Source organism: Pseudorasbora parva, chromosome 25, assembly GCF_024679245.1.
Source record: "Pseudorasbora parva isolate DD20220531a chromosome 25, ASM2467924v1, whole genome shotgun sequence".
Taxonomy (NCBI): Eukaryota; Metazoa; Chordata; class Actinopteri; order Cypriniformes; family Gobionidae; genus Pseudorasbora; species Pseudorasbora parva.
This window is the reverse complement of record NC_090196.1, coordinates 34,646,941-34,661,940: the sequence shown is the minus strand read 5'-3', so window position 1 is coordinate 34,661,940 and position 15,000 is coordinate 34,646,941. Positions and strand designations below refer to the sequence as shown.

At 37.7% G+C, this 15,000-nt stretch overlaps 1 protein-coding gene across 1 annotated transcript in view; it reads right to left on the bottom strand.

Moving 5' to 3' along the window:
• Positions 1–15,000, bottom strand: part of nell2a (neural EGFL like 2a) — a 162,470-nt gene that overhangs the window by 117,944 nt on the left and 29,526 nt on the right. The window contains exons 4-5 of the mRNA XM_067436024.1: positions 5,678–5,851; positions 3,910–4,006 (exon numbers count right to left, since the gene is read on the bottom strand). Coding sequence (XP_067292125.1) covers positions 3,910–4,006; positions 5,678–5,851 — 271 coding nt within the window. The remainder of the gene's footprint in view (positions 1–3,909; positions 4,007–5,677; positions 5,852–15,000) is intronic.

The window sequence follows — 15,000 nt, the reverse complement described above, 5'->3', positions numbered from 1 at the left end:
AATGTGAAGTTAAAGAGTGCATACTGGCACTTTAACACCTCCCTGTTAAGTGATGTTCATTTTAGAGATGTGTTTACTTCCTTCTGGAATAATTTTAAACTGAGAAAGCATTGTTTTAAAAATTTGCTTGAGTGGTGGGATTGTGGAAAGGTTGAGGTGAAAGCTTTTTGTCAACAGTATACTTTCAGTGTTTCTCGGGACATCACTAGATCAATGGAAAAACTTGAATCTGAAATAATAGAAGCGCAAGGGTTAGCAGAGGTTACTGGGGAGGGAAGACATATTGAGACACTTAAAACTAAGACGTCTCTTCTTGCTGATTTGCTTGGCATTAAAGCGCAGGGGGCTTTGGTCCGTTCTCGTTTTCAGAACTTAACACAAATGGATGCCCCATCAAAGTTTTTCTTTAGTCTTGAAAAAAAGAATGGTCAGTGCCGTTATATTCACTGTCTACGCTCTGAGAATGGGCAAGAGCTAACACAGACATCTGATATCAGAAAACGAGCTGTACAGTTCTATGGCAATTTGTACAGCAGTGAATACAGAGAGGACAAGCAGTTATCTGCTAGCTTCTATGAAGGTCTGCCAGGTGTCCTGGAGGACTCAAAGGCAGAGCTGGAGAGGCCTTTCTCTGCAGAGGAACTTCTGAATGCTCTGAAGGGCATGGAGAGCGGAAAAGCTCCTGGGATGGATGGACTCCCAGCTGAGTTTTATAAGGAGCTTTGGGCTGTGCTGGGCGAGGACCTGCTGGCCGTCCTAAATGAAAGTTTGTCTGTTGGCTTTTTGCCCTTGAGCTGTAGGAGGGCAGTAATTACACTGATACCAAAAAAAGGTGACTTACAGGAGATTAAGAACTGGAGACCTGTGAGTTTGCTTTGCTCTGATCTTAAAATTCTTTCTAAGACCTTAGCAAATAGACTAAGAAAGGTGATGGGGCAGGTCATTCATGTTGACCAGACGTACTGCGTGCCAGGCAGATCAATTATTGATAATGTTAGTCTCATACGAGATGTTTTAAATGTTTCAAGTCTTTTAGGGGTTAATTTGGGTTTTATCTCTATTGACCAACAGAAAGCATTTGATAGAGTGGAGCACCAGTATTTATGGGACACCTTAGAAGCATTTGGTTTTAGTTCTGACTTTATTGGAATGATAAAAGTGCTGTACCAGGACACCGAAAGTTTGCTGAAGATCAATGGTGGTTTGAGCGCCCCTTTTAAAGTCACTAGGGGGATCAGACAGGGCTGTGCACTGTCCGGCATGCTCTACTCATTAGCTATTGAACCAATGCTGAATAGATTAAGAACTGTGATTAATGGTTTAGTACTGCATCATGATATTCAACATCAAATTTCTGCTTATGCTGATGATGTCATGGTAATGGTAAACGGGCAAGAAGACATTAATAAATTGGTTTCTGTCATTAATGAATTTGGAGTTATTTCAGCTGCCAAAGTTAACTGGGAGAAGAGTGAAGCATTGGCTGTTGGGAAATGGGAGGGAGGACTTCCAAAATTACCCAGTGGGATGGTTTGGAAAAGAGAAGGATTTAAGTATCTTGGTGTGTATCTTGGTGATTCAAATACCCAACAAAAGAATTGGGAAGGAGTTTTTGAAAAAATAGAAGGAAAATTAAAGAAGTGGAAATGGCTTCATTCACAATTGTCTTTTAGAGGGAGAGTTTTAATTGTCAATAACTTGGTTGCCTCAACACTGTGGCATAAATTATCTTGTGTGGATCCGCCTGTTGGACTGTTGTCCCGATTACAGACAATTTTAGTGAACTTTTTTTGGGACAGTTTCCACTGGGTACCTCAAAGTGTGCTTTTTCTTCCTAAAGAGGAGGGAGGACAAGGACTAGTCCATTTACCAAGCAGACTTGCTACTTTTCGTCTGCAGTTCATCCAGAAATTTCTGACTGGGCCTGTGGATCTGGTGTGGCGGAAAGTGGCAGGAATAATCCTACACACAGTGGATGGACTCGGACTGGATGCTGCTCTCTTTTTAATGGATGTGAAGCAATTACGACTGGCCGGACTGTCTCAATTCTACTGTGGACTTTTCAAAGTATGGGGACTTTTCAATGTGTGCAGGATGGAGGATACCAAATCTTTGTACTGGCTGTTACAGGAACCTCTTATTAAAGGAGCTCGTATGGACATTTCGGGTGGGAATGTCCCAGGACTTGTGCAGAGACTGTGTGCTACCAAAGCGGTGACATTTAAGCACATAATTGATGTGGCTGGACCCGAACTGAATGATATAAATGCGGTGGCCAGTTTGTTGGGTCAGAAATCAATTCGCCACACGTCAACTGTAGTAGAGATGTGGAAAACAAGGTTAACAAACGAGGAATTGTCTTTGATTAAGGAGTTTAAAAATGGAAGAGCAACATTTGATGTAAGAGACCCTTTTCCAAAGCTTGGGATGACACCAGACCTTAAAGAATTATCTGGTCCTTTGTTGGACCTTAATGGACTACAAGATCTGGTACTGAAGGAAGTAGGAGGGAAAGTGATATATAAATGCTTTGTTAAGGTTTTAAATAAAGCAACATTAAATGGGAGGAATGATACAGTTTGGAGAGAGAAACTTGGGTTGAAAAAAGAAATTTGTCCAGTGTGGAGGGTGCTGTACAAACCACCATTGACAAAACGATCTGGTGATTTACAATGGAGGATTTTACATGGGGCTATAGCGGTTAACGCTTTTATATCAGTCATTAATCCCGATGTTGATGATAAATGTGTATTTTGTGGATTGAGGGAAACCATTTTTCATTGTTTCTTAGAGTGTAAAAGGCTCTGTGCACTTTTTGACTTGTTGAAGTTATTGTGTGGTAAATGGGGGCAACATTTTACTTCAGAGGTTTTCATTTTTGGGGCTGGGTATAATCAGAAACAAAAGATAAAATGGCAATCGATTAATTTTCTCTTTGGACAGGCAAAGATGGCAATTTACAAAACAAGGAAGAACAGAATTGAAAATAGGTGTGGTCAAGAGATTACATCTTTATTTAAGGCTTATGTCAAGTCAAGAATTGTTGTAGAGTTTAAGTATTATAAAGCAATGAATGATACAGAATCTTTTAAACTACAGTGGTGTTACAATTCAATTTTTTGCACAGTATTGGAGGAAGAATTAATTTTTGATCTGGTTTGGATTTGATGTGTTTAATATTTATGCTGTGATGATTGAATAAAGTTTTTTATTAAAATCAAATCTCTCTCTCTCTCTCTCTCTCTCTCTCTCTCTCTCCCTCTCTCTCTCTCTCGCTCTCTCACACACACACACACACACACACACACACACACACACACACACACACACACACACACACACACACACACACACTCTATAAACCGCTTGAAATAAGTGTGCTGGTTTTATAGTGTGATAAACCACAGCATTAGGGTGTGAATTACACATCAAACCTTCCCTTCCACATTAGTGTCCACACATTAACACACCGCACTCAATGTATGATTTATGGTTTTGAATTGCATATAAAACGACACATAATAAACTTAATGTGATGCATATTAAACAGGTCAGATTTCAGTAATAGTACTAACACACTGGATGTGTTTTAAATACACAACACACACACATATGTGGTATGCATGATTCAGCAAACATGATGCCCGTGTTGTCATCTGTGTCCGGCATGATGCTGGCAGCACACTTTACCGATAGCAATGCTTAGACTGGGCATCTGCCGAATGCTTAACATGCTACTTTGCATTTTGAACCCATCTCATGTGTCAGTCTGATCAGATAATGAGTGACGTTACAGTAAGCGCATCGCGTTTTATACTGCGTGTGTACCATAGACCGTAACAAACAGAGGAAAGCCATGACGTGTGCTGAGTTTGCTCATGTGCATGTGTGGCGATTGATGCTTCAGACCTTGAATAATCCATGAGCGCTGTTCCTCTGTCCGACCCAGAACGCCGTGTCCTCGGGGATCTCCATCAGAGGGACCGCTACCACCCGCTCGTAGATTCTGACCAAACAAACATCAACACAGCAGCCCAATGTCATCTGTTCAATAGCACTGGCAGATTTCCTCACGTGTTTTAATTTCTGAAGTACATTTATCTCGTCTCCTCTGAATCGCCATCCTCAAACCCGTCTCCGGCGCGACGACTACGATCTTTCAAATATTCATATTCTCGTGTAATCGACACGCCGTCCTCAATAAACTTCGGTTAAAAGCGTCTGCTGAATGCATAAACGTAATAAACCCGTCTCAGACATTTTGAATATTCCGATCTAATATGATTTCTGACCTGTACGGTGGCCAGAATAATAATCCTACACGGTTTGATAATACACTCTAAAAAATGCTGGGTTGTTTTAACCCAATATTGGGTCAAATATGGACTAACCCAGCGATTGGGTTGTTTTAACCCTGTGGTTGGTTTAAATATTTGCTTATAACAACCCAATTGCTGGGTTAAAACAACCAATTGCCGGGTTAGTCCATATTTGACCCAACCTTGGGTTGTTTTTTTAACCAGAATTTTTTAGAGTGTAGGCCAGAGGAGAACTGAGTCTGGTTTCTCTAAGGTTTATTTTTCTCCATCATGCCCTGATGGAGTTTCGGTTCCTCAGTTGGGGACACTAACATTATGATCCAAGTTATTCAACTAAATATACAAATACAATGAATGAATTAGGTCTTATTTAATTCTATAAACTATAATACTGATCTGCCAACATTGTCTCTCTCTGATAAATTAAAATAAGCTGATAACATCACTGTTTACTCCAGAACGACTGTACAGCCAAATCTAATTCTGCTGCAGTATTGTCCTGTTTAACACTGAAGCTGCTCTGACACAATCGGCACTGGAGAAGAGCGATAGAAATAAAGATGACTGATTGATTGATTGATTGATTGATTGATTGATTGATTGATTCAAGGATCTTTAGATATTTTTACTGGAAAACACGTCAAAAAGGTTGTGGAAAAGTCTTGCGAAAAACCATGAAAAATATAAATAGATAAAAGACTAAGATTAAAATAAATAAACATTAAATCTTAAATGAACACATGGTAAAACATGTAAAAAATAATTACAATTAAATTTAAAAAAAGTAAATAAATACATCTGCTTAATTTATTATAAAATTAAATAATTTCTCATTTATACATATACAAAGTTTTAAAAAAGAAAAGAAAAGAAATAAATTAGATTGAATAAATAAATGATTGAATGCTAAATTAATACTAAAAATATAAAAAATGGCTTAAATAAATGTGCAAAAGTTTGAGAAATACCATAATATATATATATACCATCTTATATAATAACTTATTTATTTTAATCTAATTTATTTATATTCTTATATATATTCATTTATTTAATTTATTATATATATATATATATATAATATTTTTTATTAATCTATTAAATTAACAATTAATATAAATTGATAAAAATCTGTTTTAAATAAACAAATAAATTATGCATTTAACAGTAAATTATTATAGTGAGTAGAAAAGAGATATAATGAAGTAACTTATCAGAAACTAATGCGTATATAATATGATTTTTGAGTGCATTGACTGAGACAGGGGACACACCCAGAAGAAGGGTCCCACACACGAGGCTCTTCATATTATGGGGTCATTATAAGTCTAAAGCCCTGCACCTCAGTATAGCAGTACCTGTTGCAGTCCACATAGAGCGCCACATGAGATGCGCTGATGGACACGGACACTTTATGCCACTGGCCGTCTGCGAGTGTGTAAGGGAAGATCTCAGTGTACGTCTGCAGGCCTTTGGTCTGGAAATGAAGACGCACTTCACTCTTCTGTCCACTGCTCTCCAGCTCCAGCAATCTGCACACACACACACACACACACACACACACACACACACACACACACACACACACACACACACACACACACACACACACACACACAGACAGAGTGTCAATAGTTGCGTCTTTACACACTGTAGTGTATACGATTATTTTGTCAGTATATACAGTCGAGTGCATGCAGTGTTCAACATTCCCCACTTTTTTTTGTTTCATTAAAGGTGCCCTAGAACAGGGGTTTTCAAACTGGGGTCCGGGGACCCCCAGGGGTCCTCCAGAAGGTTCTAAGGGGTCCCCAGAAAATTTCAGAGAATAAAAAGACATGAAAAAAATGCATAAGTCTTCATAAGAGTTCAGTACATGGACATCACATACTGCAGGGCTCGACATTAACGCTTGTCCGGGACGAGTGGATTTTTTGAAGGGACAAGTGAAAAATTATTTTACTTGCCCGACGGACAAGAGCCTGATTAAACCCAAAAATAACTAACGAATCACCAAAATGCACGAATGATTGTGCATTAATTTAGTGTAAGTGGCCAACGATAGTGGTGGATAATAATATATGATGAACTGACGATAACAAGGTGGCGCTGTTGACGCTCGTGCAGCCTCTCGAGGAGAAATTACAACACTAGAGCGTTTAAGCCGTTTCCTGAATACCATCACGACTGAAAATGACACTGATTTCATATGACAGCTCCATAAACAATTAATTAACATTCACTTACATTTTAGATGCAATATTGAGTGCTTTTGTTCGATTTCAGCAGCGAAAATCGTTCACACACAGCAGAACCATAACGCGTCTCACAGCAACAAGTGTGTTACTGAATGATTCAGTGTTTAAATGAATCGTTTGAATGAACGACTCAGTGACTCACTCATTAAGACTCACCTGCTGCCACCTACTGGAGGTTTAGTTTCATGTTTAAACATACTTTCCAACATTTCTTATGTGTCTATTCAAAACTACAAATCTCAAAACATTACTTAATGCAGTTGTAATTTTTCAGTGTAAATTGTTTAATTTTATTGTTAACAGCCCTTATAGTGTCTTAATTTAATTTAATGTATTGATCAAATTGAACAATATAAAATTAAACCTGAAGCATAGCCTATATTTAATAAGATATGGGGGGAAATGCCCTTTATAAAAGGTACAAATATCACTAATTTGAAATGATTCAATAAAAAAATTACAAATAAAAATTCACAAATATGCAGATTTAAGTATGTAAAAGCTGATTGAACACTGGTGAGAATATTGCTTCAGAATAAATTATAGTTACAACACACACACACGCACGCAAAATTAAAAAAATATCGAATTTTTTCCAAATTTTTTACTCTGACAAGTGAATGAACGATTTACTTGTCCGAAGGAAGAGCACATGAACATGGTTAATGTCAAGCCCTGTACTGTGCGTCTCAAACACCATTGCCTCCTCCTTCTTCTGTAAATCTCGTAAATCAAAAACACCACGGGAAAATAAGTGCTTCTCAACATAAACCCAACCGTGACGCGTGCACATGCACGCCCCCAACATTTGCATCTGTCCAAACATGTGCATTGTCAGATTTTCACAATTATTCGATTTGTACTAATATAAAGGCTTTAACATAAATATACAAAAAACACTGTAACACTTTACTTAAAGCCTTTATGTATAATGCATCATAACAGTATTTTAATGCATTAATTATACCTTGTAATGCACCTTATAATGCACTTTCACGAGTTCACACTTACATCAATTAAATGGAGTAAAGATTATGCGTATTTGGCGTGCTGTCCAGGGCTCCGGGCTCTGATTTTTGTCTGAATCCAGAGTATCCCCCCCCCCCCCCCCCCCCCGTGATAAAGATACTCTATAACTAGACTGTAATGTTTTATGGATTGTTTTGGCATCTGATGAGAGTTTATTAAATTGAAGTGAGGAGATGGTGTGGTGGAGGGATGCTAAAATAAAAATGGTCAAGGAGAGGAGGTAAATCTGTTGTATAAATACACCTCTTATCATTGATTAATTGACTTGTGTTTAATTGGGTTTAATTATCTGACATGCTCCCCTTGTTAATTAGGTTTGATTCGCTGACGGCTCCGTTGTTAAATTATCTGTATGTGCTCCTCCCGAAATTAGTTAATAAAACTTCACGTATGGTCTCATGAATAATGCAGTTATAAAACATACACTTCTAGAAGGTATAATGCATTAAAACACAACAAAAAACTATTTCAGGTGTAACAAGGAATCTGAGAATATTATAATGCATGTTAACTTTGGTCACAATTATTTATGAAACGATATAATGGGTTATAATGTATACCTTTTTAATGCATTATGCATAAAAGCTTTAACTAAAATTTACCAAAATTTATATTACAATTGCGATTATTTACATATTTTGTTTAAATCGAGGGAATTTACTTTTACATTTATGCATTTGGTAGATGCTTTTGTTTGAAGAAGCTGCATATGCGTATATTTTTATCCCTTCATGTGTTTTGCTGGGAATTAAACCCATGATCTGGAAGTGCTCTACTGTAAAAGTGAATTGTATTGAATCCAGTTCGGGTCAGTTTGATGAACATAACACTCATACCCAGAATAACATAATGCAAGGGTAAGCAGAGCTGTGCTGTCAGAATGCATAGCAACACCCCGGCAACCACCCACCATTGTGATGTGGTCATTGGAGAGTTTTGCATAGACGAGCGCCCCTCACATTTCCCACCAAATGTAGAACGATACTTCATAATTTGTGCCTGATAATGTGACTGACAGCAGAGCACACAGCGGGATCTCTGCCATCAGCCAGAGCTGCAAACAAAAGGAGCTGTGTTGCATATTTTGCAGCATCTGCAAATAAAGCGGGCCGAGTACCCGCCCCTGAGGCTCACCGGCGGTTCACGCTCATCTCTAACGACCTGACATGCATCAAACTTTCCAGATGTCCTCCATAACAATATCCCTGGAGATTCTCCTCACCTGCTGACCAGCACTGATTCTGACCACCGTCAAATATGAGTGCGAGCACCGCGGGAGTCTGACTTCTATATAATATGAAGAAAACCATAGTAGTTTGTTCAGTATATGAGCGAAAGCTATTTCTGATTGGCCTGATGGATTTTTTTTGCTGGACAATTAAGATTTATAATCAAAATTGCATGCATTTGCAATTAATTATTCATGCTAATAAGCCTTAAGGTTCTCCTGGCATGTTTTATAGAGTTTTCCAATGAATGTATTTGAAGCATTTCCGTTTTAACTAAACCCATCTACTATAACAAAACACTTCTGAGATCTAGTGTCTCAAAATTCATCATTTAGTTAACTGATGGAGGTCTAAACTTTCTCTAAACCCGTGTCTCATTGGTGTCAAACCGCTCATCATATCTCCGGATGTTTTGACAGATGTTTGCGGTAAATTAATGCTTGACATTACACTCTGCTCATGTTTCTATTCTAGCCCAAACTAATACATGAACAAATGCCCTTTGCATTGCACACGGCATATTCAGAAAAACAGCACAAGACAAGTTTTATGATCATTTTAAAATGTTAAATGTATGTAATACATACTCTAAATGCATTAAATTAGGGAACACTGAATAAACATCATCATAGATATATATTGGTGGTGGTTGAGGAGATTCCCCCTTCTATGTAAAGCGCTTTGGGTGCCTAGAAAAAAGTGCTATATAAATGTAATGAATTATTATTATTATAATTATAGAAAGACTGGGTGATTTGTGAAATGGGTATTTGTGGGAGCAGCATTTTGACAAGAAAATGACACCTCTGGCCATTGCTTTGAGTGTTTTTTTCTACCCACTCTATACGGCTCCGTTTTCTATATGTCTTGCTCATTCGATCAGCAGAAGCGATTCTATATAGGCTATACTGGGTTCACTCCATGCATTTCCAGTGTCGGGTAACGGACTGTTTTCCCCCACGCCACGTCCCCAGCTAAGACACAACGCCAAACAAGTCTATGACAGAATATGTTAATCAATGACTTGACGATCGTTAACTCATAAATTCATCAACTATCCATTTAGAAACGTCCTGTCTAATTCTACTATCAATGTTTGACTCCGGTTTGATCATAAAAGGCTGAAAAATTTCGGACATTTTTAGTGTGTGTCTGCGTGAGGTAATCGGAGCTGCTGACACAAGCTCTTGAAGCTCCGCCCCGTGAGCAGCAGCTCATTTGCATTTAAAGGTACACACAAAAACGGCACATTTTTGTTCACCCTCAAAAAGTGACAATTTTAACATGCTATAAAACATGATCTTGAACTAAAACTTTGCATATACACTTTGGAGACATCAGAGACTTACTTTTATATCTTGTAAAAAGAGTGAGACTTTTGTTTTTGTAATCAAGCTCTCAAAAAGTATACAACAATATTTCAATTTATCGGCCAATATATCGGTTATCGGTATTAGCCAAAATGTTCATATCGGTGCATCCCTAGGACTCATAAATTAATGGGAATGTAAGCAAAATGTTACTTTAGCTGGGATTCTCCTTATGTTTAGTGTCAGGAATGATAAACTCGTGTTCGAATGACTAAAATGCATTTGCAAATGCAAAAACGCATAAATGTCCATTATAATATTAGATATATTGGTAAGATTTTACAATGCAACAGCTAAACAATTCTTAATCTTTGTTAAAAGGAGTATTTTTTATTGTTAGTTCATGCTGAATGAAACCCTCAGAATTAAATGTGGATTTAGATTTATATCGGTCAATATATCGGTTACCGACTCTCAAATATAAAGAATTATATTCCCTAGTCTTTAGTGAATTTGCAATTCAAACACAGGAGATGCATTCTGGGAAATGTAGTGTTCTTCCTTCCAAAAAGTTAATTTAATTCAATACTAAATATAAATTCAAAACTTGTAAAAATTGTTGACTTGTAGTCAGTGTTGGTATAACTAGTTACTAACTAATTAGTTTACTGTAATTTAATTACTTTACCCTTGAAAAGTAAAGTAAGGGATTACTCATATTTTTTCTGTAATTTAATTACAGTTACTTCACAAGTAATTAAACTAAATACTGTGTATAGACTGTTTTATATATATATAACATATATATAACATATATATATATATATATATATATATATATATAACATATATATATATATATATATATATATATATATATATATATATATATATATATATATATATATATATATATATAATACAATAATGGCATTAATTTTGAGGATAGGATTTTGAAAGTAATAAGTAATGAAATACTTTTTGAAGAGAATAATTTGTACCATAATCTAATTACATTATTGAAGATAGCAACTATTAATAATTACTTTTAGAGTAACTTACCCAACACTGCTTGTAGTATATTTATAATAAAAAATCAAAAGTTTGGGATCATTGCAAATGTTTATGTATTTTATCGGCTCACCAAAGCTGCATTTATACAGTATTATTGTGACATATTACTATTTAAAACAAAAATATATTTGAATCTATGTAAAAATGAAATGTATTCCATGATTTATAAAAGTTTTTGCTGCTTAATATTTTTGTGGAAACTGTGATACACTACCATTGGAAAGTTTAGGGTTTGATTTTAAGAAGGAAAAAAATAAACTAATACTTTTATTAATCGAGGATGCATCAAAATTATCAAAAAAGTGCCAGTAAAGATGTTTATAATAATTTATATTTCAAATAAACACTGTCCATTTGAACTTCCGGTTCATCAGATAATCCTGAAATATAAAATGAATCACAGTTTCCACAGAAATATAGCCGTTTTTCATCACTGATAATAATCATAAGTGTGTGTTGATGATCATAAGTGTGTGATAATAATCATAAGTGTGTGTTGATGATCATAAGTGTGTGTTGATGATCATAAGTGTGTGTTGATGATCATAAGTGTGTGTTGATGATCATAAGTGTGTGTTGATGATCATAAGTGTGTGTTGATGATCATAAGTGTGTGTTGATGATCATAAGTGTGTGTTGATGATCATAAGTGTGTGTTGATGATCATAAGTGTGTGTTGATGATCATAAGTGTGTGTTGATGATCATAAGTGTGTGTTGATGATCATAAGTGTGTGTTGATGATCATAAGTGTGTGTTGATGATCATAAGTGTGTGTTGATGATCATAAGTGTGTGTTGATGATCATAAGTGTGTGTTGATGATCATAAGTGTGTGTGATGATCAGATCCTCATGTGAAAATGATTAGTGAAGGGTCATGTGACTCTGAAGACTGGAGTAATGATGATAAACTCAGCTTTGATCACAGGAATAAATCACACTTTACTGTATATTCACACAGAGGACAGATGAGCTACACTGGAGGAATATTTCACTGTTTGCTGGAGTTATGATCATCTCTGGTGAGCAGAAGAGAATAATTCAAACTGATCCTTTATGACAGCTTTGTTCATTTGTGTACAGACTCCCGTGGTCGTGCAGCATGTGTATATATTGTTCACTCTTCTCATCACATTCAATTCAGACGACGTTTCTGTAGATTGAGCAGTGGCACAGGAAGCACATGCGGATACAGACGAGCTAAACGCCCCTTCACATTGTAATTCCTCTGCGCTGCACGTCTCTATTGAGATTTACTTGAAGGGGAAGCGTTAATGGGGAAAGCTGCCAAAAAGTCATCAGCCGCCTGCCTGTGCAGACTACCAATTTTTATTTCCTACTCCTCAGAAAAAATCATCACGGTTGAGAGCATTATTCCAGAGAAGCCAATTACAGATACGCAGGTTTTGATTTATCTACAAACAGGAACCTAATGAGTTCTTTTCCTCTCGCCTTGCACTTCTAGCTCCGGCTGAAAAGAAAGGGAATATCAATACCAGCCCGAGTCGCCCGATGTCAGAGCCACCTGCTGTATCGACGCGCCGTACAGTGTAATTAACATCTTTCACAAGGCCCTATTGTGCGCTGACTTCAATAAACACAGTTCAACGAGCAGCATTACAGTGAGGACGCCGCCGCTCCACTTCTGCAGCCGGGTCGGGATGTTGTTGTCTTCGCAGGAGCAGATTTCTTGCTCTTTTTAAACAAGACCTTTATTTGGAGAAATCTGCTGACCTGCTGACCCTCAGAACAGCTGCTGACTCTGAATGAACCTCAAACACAAATGACCCACCGTAAGAGCCGTTTTCAGACAGGATTTAAAGTTTAAAGGTGTCATCAACTGGCTTTTTTATTTGTTTATGCTGTTCTCTGAGGTCAACTAATGACGTTTGTGTGTTTATTCAGAAACATCATAACTAATCAGTAATAGGCTATTTTCTACACTGGTTTTGAGGCTCTCTCCTGAACGCTGGGTTTTGATGGGCGTGTCACTGGAGACTTGGAAGTAAACGCCCATGGCTAGGATTGGATAAGATTTGCATATTTAATGAGCTTCAGCTCCGCTGTCAATTCACATGAGGGAGGGATTGTTTTGAAAGCGGCACAGGAATGATTCTCTCACAGGGCTCGCTCAACGTCTTCATCAAACAAACACAATGATTTATTACTCATCCACCCGCGATTGATTGGAATGTTATTTTTTTATTACTTGGCCCGCCTGATCGGTAGATATAAGTGCGAACCGCACACATGCGCAGGCGTGCTCTTTAAATATCAAGTCAAGAGAGTGTACAACAGATCAAGAAATAAATGTTATTTCACTATTTGAGATTCACCAGCCTGCCGACAGGCTAACGTTTTGGTAGCCCGTCTGAAAAACACACAGCCTTGGGACATTGGGCTTTGCGAGTTCTGGCCCATACATGACCAAGTGTGACCCCGAATCGCAATAAACCAACATATAAAGGATTCTCCAGCCTGTGACAGCGTGCTGAGGTATGTTCTGTTAGACATGTACTCATAATTAAAACGATCTGAAACAATGCAATACTATCACATATAAAAACATGTTTTACTCACATAAGTGTGTTGCACCATTCCTGTCGGATCCAATATAGAAGCACAGCTTTGTGTTTTAATCTCAAATGTCTGCAAGTCCAGCTCGACCTGTGTCTTGTTCACAAACGATTCCGCAGTGAAATGAAGCAAACAAACGTCCCCTCATTCCTATCATAAGCTTATGCAGGGACTGTTCTTTCGCAACCAGGCACAGCGCAATATCTTGCTATCTTCGCCATGTTTATTGCTCGTTTAGCTGCACGAGTCTGTGGGCGGGGCTACAGAAGCAGAAGGGCAGGGCTACAGAAGCAGGCGAACACATTTATCTGTAGAGGCGGAGTTTCACTCTTCTAATATCTCATTGATTTAAGAGACTCATTTTCTAAGCCTGGTGTCTATAAAAGCTTTTCTTTGACTAACAAGGAAGTTTTCAGCTCTGAAACTTACAGGATATTCTTATATTACCATGACCTTTAATATATCAAAGGCTCAAGGGAAAGTTGATTCCTCAATTCATCCATCCATCAATCAATCATCCATCATCCACCCACCCATCCGTCTATCCATCCATCATCCATCCACCAATCCATCCATCAATCATTCATCCATCATTCATTCATTCATTCATTCATCCATCCATCCATCCACCCACCCATCAATCATCCATCATCCACCCACCCATCCGTCTATCCATCCATCATCCATCCACCCATCCGTCTATCCATCCATCATCCATCCACCAATCCATCCATCCATCAATCATTCATTCATCCACCATTCATTCATTCATTCATTCATTCATTCATTCATTCATTCATTCATCCACCCACCCACCCATCAATCAATCATCCATCATCCACCCACCCATCCGTCTATCCATCCATCATCCATCCACCAATCCATCCATCAATCATATTCATTCATTCATTCATTCATTTATCTGTCCATCTATCCATCAACCATTCATCCATCCATCCATCCATCCATCCATCCATCCATCAATCAATCATCCATCTATCCATCCATTATCCATCCATCCATCCATCATTTTTTCATCCATCCATCCATCCATCCAGCCATCCATCCAGCCATCCATCCATCCAGCCATCCATCCAGCCAGCCAGCCATCCATCCATCCATCCATCCATCCATCATCCATCCATCCATCCATCCATCCATCCATCCATCCATCCATCCATCCATCCATCCATCCATCCATCAT